Below are 6,388 nucleotides of genomic sequence, written 5' to 3' on the forward strand. Positions count from 1 at the left end.
AAACTTGTGAAACTAAAATTAGTCAGCATTGCTTAGAAATATATCAGATAAAAGTATTAAATTCAGTGTAAAACTATGATAAAGTAAGAAATGATTAAAATTAAGAGAGTTAAGAAAAAGCTTTCCTTAGCCATATAAGAATGATAAAACACTGGGATGGCACATTTCGGAGTTTCTGTCTTTAAGGTCATGTTCTGTGTGGATATTATTCATCTGACTGAAGACAGGTTGTTAAAACAGTTCATATATACTTTTAGCTCTGTGATTCATAACTGAATAACCCTGCTCATCAAATGAGCAGAAGGAGCAGAAAACTTTTGACTTCTCGCATTACCACTATCACTCTCTCAACTTAAAACACTTAGTTAGGCCAGGTATTGCAGCTCACACCTGTAATCCCAGCACTTTGGGAGGCCAAGGTGGGTAGATTGCTTGAGCCCAGGAGTTCAGACCACCCTGGGCAACACAGCAAGACTCCATCTCTACAAAATAACAAAAAAATTAGCTTGTCATGGTGGCACACATCTGTACTCCCAGCTGTTTGAGAGACTGAGGCAGGAGTTTCGCTTGAGTCCAGGAATTTGAGGTTCCGGTGAGCTATTAGGCCACCACACTCTTGCCTGGATGACAGCAAGATCCTGTCTCAAACAAAACCTTTCTCTCCTCTTTCTTACACAGAAGAGAAAAGGACCCTTTGAGATACTTTTGGTCCCAGTAGAAAGGTATCAAAGTATAATAGAAGGTAACAGAGTTAGCACATAAAACTGACCAGATAGAAGATACAGAAATAATTCAATCAAAAATCAAAGTGGAAAACTTATACTGACACTACACAATGTGTAAATGAATTGTAAGATAAAATTTCAGATACACCTATAAAAATGTTCTATCCTAGTGCTCTACATTTCTAAGCAACAATAAAACAGCTAAACTACGGTATCACAGCAATTATATCACAGATCAAAATATTCCACGAATATTTATGCTACTGCCTTTGGAAGAAGAGGCTATAATAAATAACAAACAGTATTACATAAATATAAAACTCTGAACACACAAGGCAGTATTCCACAGAGTGGCAATCTGAGTTTTAGGCTGCCTGTATCATGAGCAATAGGAGATAACAGCTGCAAACCTGTAACCTACATTGCCATACAGGAGTCAGGGAGCCCAAGGGCTCCAACAAGCTATTCAAATACTTTTTAACTCTGACTGGTTGCTAGGAATACAAAGTTGAATGCCATGTCCCTGACCTCAATGTTTAAGGACCTCAAAGACCTTAAAGCCACTGGCAATACATTTAAGATAATTCACAGGTTCTTTAAAAACTATATGGGACAAATTAAAAATCGCTGTGTCCCTATATTCCCTATAGTCCCCATTCCCACTTCAAGGAAGACAATACAGGTTACATGTGAAAGAAAGTGTTCACAAATTTCGAGAGCCCCAATAAAATGAAATTTCCCTTATGGTTCTATAATTTATAAAATTGAATAAAGTTCATCAGATATTCTACACTGTTCTCTTATTACATACATAATATGATCAATATCACTGAAAAACGTAATAGTTGGTAAAAATATATAATGCTTTCAATTTAGTCACCCATAGACCTGCCTTTCCAATACTTATAAGTTTCAGTAAGAAAAATACAAAGTGTGTTTTTAAAAGTTTAATATTTTTAAAATTATACAATACATGTTTGATATTAAAAAAATCACATACATAAAAAGAAATGAAAATCATCCATAATCTATACTTCAAATATAACCACCATGAACATTTTTGTGTGTTTCTAGTCCATTTACAATAAAAACATATTTTCTATAAAAACAAGATGAATTAGTATATAGTATATGCAATGCAACTTGCTTTTCTTCAACTTAGCAATCTTTCTATGACGTTAAGAAACTCTACTGCATAATTCTTAATGTCTGCATATATTCTAATTCATGAATATAAAATAATTTATTAAATAGCCCCTTATTTTTTAATACAAAATAGCAAAAAAATTTGTAAATAACCTTAAATGGACTACAACAAGCAGCCTTATATATATAATTTATCTTTTGCACACTTACCTGATTATCTTCTTAAGATACTTAAAAGCAAAAATACTGTGTAGGTATGTATTCTTTTTAGGTTTTTGATACTTATCGACAAACTGCCTCTTTTAGGAAAGTTGTACTGGTAATACATAGGGGCCCTAAATTGTACTAAGTAATGCACAAGAAGTCTTTTTTCCCAACCATTCCTTAATAAAAACATTAGATTTTATCACTAATACTTTCAATTTAATAGTAAGCCTTTATTTTTTGGAATAAGTTGTATAAAATATGATGGTAAACGTATTAGAAAACATTTATAAGCACGTTGCAACACTTTGGGAACAAAATCTAATCCTAAAATAATAAATTATACTCAATTTTTAAAATTTATATAAGAAATATTAAGAAACTCATTATATAAATAGCAGAAATAAAAAACCATAATTTTTGACAAATATGAGAAAAAGCATTTCAGTATGGTTTAAAGACGTAAGTTTGAAAACAAATTGGTAACATCAACATGAAATTACTACTTAGGAATATCCTTTAGATACAAGTTGAAAAGAAAATCAAAGCAAGTCACATCTAGTAAGAAATGTATTCCTGTAAAGTTAAAAACATTTTTTTTGTTATTAATCATTACCAGCATCATTACTATCAATAACACCACCAACGATACTTCTTCTTGGAATAACAGCAACAAAGACTCTACATATTTTCACCAACTATGCCAGTGAAGAGCCAAGTTTATAGATTAGAAATATGCTGAAAGGCTTAAATGACCTAAGAGCCTTTCCCAAACTCAGTAAAAACTAGAAAAAAATTAGACCCTTGACTTTTTTCAATATTCTATACTATAAATTCTTCATTTAAAAAATGTTTTATAACATCTCTAGCTCTTCAGGTACTAGAAAGAGATATCCTGACAAAAACAGATAAAGGGAAGTCCATTAGTTCACTTAGCCATGGATTCTCCCTTTCTAGTGTTTGTGTTTCACTAAGAAAAATATAAAAAGACTACAGAATTTAAAAAAACAGAAACAAAAATTTGGGTGACAGCTTTGTAGAAGACACTTATTTAAGTGAACATTTATTTAAATTTACCAATTCAATTAATTAAAATTTAATGATTTGATCAAACAATGTAATAGATTTAATGTAATTAACATTTGATTTATCTAAATCATATTTAAGAGTAAGTTAGGGCATGTAATTTATAAAACAAAAAATTATATCACTAGCTAAAAACAAGTGTCTTCTCTATTATGATTTAATGTAACAAAATATTTTTAAAAGACATTATGTAATTTAAAAATTTAATTATTTTAATTACTAATTTTTAAATGTTTTCTAATTAAAATGGTTTATATATTCATATTTAATATAAAGTTGGTGTAAAACACCAATTTTGGGCAGGAGGTTAAAATTTTTAAGTAAAATTTAAAAAATTACCTTCGAATAAACTGAGGTCTCTTCGTAGCCGTGGTCCATAAAGCCCTTCTAAAATACTCTCAAAACCTGTTTTTAAAGAAAGAAAAGTATATTAACCATAGGAAAGCTTCATTTTATAATAATAAAAAACCATAAACTCTACATCAATCAGCAAGTTATTAATTTAACATAAGTATTATTTTTCCTCTAGTTGAATTAAGCTGAACTAGGCATTATGCAACATAATAAAGAGTCCCATGTTGACTACTAGAAATTACATGATTATAAAGAAATCAAAATATTCAAATGCAAATATTCACTACTAAAATAAGTAAACAACTTTGTCATTTAGAAATATTCCTCAGTTGAAATATTATGAGATTTCTTAGGTAATCATCTTGTAGAAAGGGGAAAAATAATTACAAGACATATATTACATTTGTTTCCAAAAATATTAATTAAAAAAATAGCATCTTTAACCTCAATTACACAAATGAGTGAATGTCAATAGGGAGAAACTGCTGCTGTGAAAAGTATAATGTATAAAATTTAAACCTACTTGTAAAAACTAAAACACAACAATTTGTTCATTGCTATTGACAGTCTTAAATTTCACGGAAAAAAATTATTGAAAATCTTGTCAGGTTAACAAAACCCTAGTTCGTTAATTTCCCAAGTATTCTACTTTTTGGACATACTAATTTTAAGATTTTAGAAATTCATATTTTGAAGTCTGTATCATATTCAATTTTAAACAATAAACTACAGGCATTCAAAAAAATGATCAGGATGACAAAATAATTGGGAAACCAAGAAAAAGAAATAAGGTACACATGTATGGATCAGGGAGGGAAAACCTAAAGGTGGCAAGACAGACCCTACAAATTAAAGAAAAAGTAGATTTTTCTCAGTGGTATTCCTAAATTGTGAAACATTGGTAATACTTTTATAGAAATATTTCATGAATTACAAGATGCTTTTGGAAATCATTTTAACGTCTCTAAAATCAAGATTCAACTTATAATCAAGGATGTGTCACAGTCAAAAAGTGACCACATTTTTTCATTTAATAAAACATGAACTAATGATGCATCTTCCAACTAACAATATCTTAGATTTGACAAAGTAAGGCAGTTATCATGGTACTTGGTAAATATGTACTGAATAAAATCTTTCTGAAATGACTTAGTCCTAGTTCCCATGAGTAGAAATTTCAGGTAGAAAAGTGAATGAACTACATACCACCAGAGCAAGCTTTCAAGAAAACTGTAGAAAACAATTTCATACTGGGTAGAGACTCAGACAGATTAAGTTCAAACTCTCCTATTACTAAGATATTCTATTTTGTTGTGATCAATCTGCTTCAAAAATATTACTGCAAATTACTGTTTTAAGATATTATTTTATGTTATGTTAGACAAAATGTATAGCCTCTCCTTGTATAGGCTCACTGAATTTAAACAACGCACATTTCCTGGATTAACAACTGAAGAGAAAAAAGTAAATAAGAAGATATACTTTTGTTCTATAGTGTTTCTTAATTCCTTAGTGGATAAGACCAGAGTCTTACATATATCCTGTTAAAATTTATTCACACTGCACAGTGTTGGTGCTATTGTAAATGTTATCTTTGGTTAAAAGTTTTGTTTCTTACAAGTTTATAGAAATACAATGGATTTTTTGCATGCTAACTTTGTATCTACCAACAATGCTAAACTCTCTAATTATAATAATTTATTTGTAGATTCTTGGAGATTCTCTACATATATATCACCTATAGATAATGATAGTTTTGGTTTTCTTTTCTTTCCAATCCTTATTGCTTTGTCCTTTCTTGTTCTTGCCTTACTGCCTTGCTGGACCTCCATTATGATGTCAAAAAGTAGTGGTGATAGTAGGCAGGCACCCTTGACTTACACACAATCTAAATGGGAAAGCATTCAAAGGGCCATCATTAATAAAATGTTTGTTACATTCTTTTAAAATAAATACTACATCACATTAAAGAAGTTGCTTCTATTTCTAGCTTGCCAGGAATTTTTTCTATTGTGTATAGATGCTGAATTTTATCAAACTTCTTCTGAATCTACTGAAATAATTTTGTCCCTTTTCTTTTTTAAATCTCTTAATATGATGAATTCCAGATTGATTTCTAATGTTAAACTAACCTTCTTCCATTCTTGGGAAAACTCATTATCATGAGGTATTTCCACATGTTTGCTGGGTTTACTGTCCTGGTATTTCCTTTAACATTATTTTTAGTATTTTAAAAGAACTCCTTTTTGATTCTTTGATCTTCTCTATTCCATATTTGTTTCCTTATCCATTAATTTCTGTTCCTGTTTTTATTTCTTCCTGTCTTTTATTTTCAGTTTATTTTGCTCTTTTTTTAAGTCTTCTTGAGATGGATATTTAGCTTATTAAATTTCAGCCTTTCTTCTTTTCCAATATAAGCAGTTAAAGCTATAAATTTCTATCTAAGCACTCCTTTAAGATGCATCCCACAACTTTTGATATATTTGCTTTATTATTCAGTCAAAATATTTCCTAATTTCCATTACATCTTCTTTTTTGACTCATGGACTTTTAGAAACATATGTCTTAATTTCCAAATACAGAGAAACAGGCTGGACGCAGTGGCTCACGCCTGTAATCCTAGCACTCTGGGAGGCTGAGGCAGGAGGATTGCTTGAGGTCAGGAGTTCAAGACCAGCCTGGGCAAGAGTGAGACCCCGTCTCTACAAAAAAAAAAATTAAACGGGCGTGGTGGTGCATGCCTGTAGTCCCAGCTACTGGGGAGGCTGAGGCAGGAGATTGCTTGAGCCCAGGAGTTTGAGGTTGCTGTGAGCTAGACTGATACCACGGTACTCTAGCCCTGGGCAACTGAGACTCTGTCTCAAAAAAAAAAA

At 30.8% G+C, this 6,388-nt stretch overlaps 1 protein-coding gene across 2 annotated transcripts in view; it reads right to left on the reverse strand.

Moving 5' to 3' along the window:
• Positions 1–6,388, reverse strand: part of LCORL (ligand dependent nuclear receptor corepressor-like) — a 174,437-nt gene that overhangs the window by 121,042 nt on the left and 47,007 nt on the right. For both annotated transcript variants that reach the window (XM_012638499.1, XM_012638497.1), the window contains exon 2: positions 3,501–3,566. In XM_012638499.1, the coding sequence (XP_012493953.1) occupies positions 3,501–3,566 (66 nt within the window). The remainder of the gene's footprint in view (positions 1–3,500; positions 3,567–6,388) is intronic.

Source organism: Propithecus coquereli, unplaced genomic scaffold (assembly GCF_000956105.1).
Source record: "Propithecus coquereli isolate 6110/MARCELLA unplaced genomic scaffold, Pcoq_1.0 Scaffold13, whole genome shotgun sequence".
NCBI classification, from domain to species: Eukaryota; Metazoa; Chordata; class Mammalia; order Primates; family Indriidae; genus Propithecus; species Propithecus coquereli.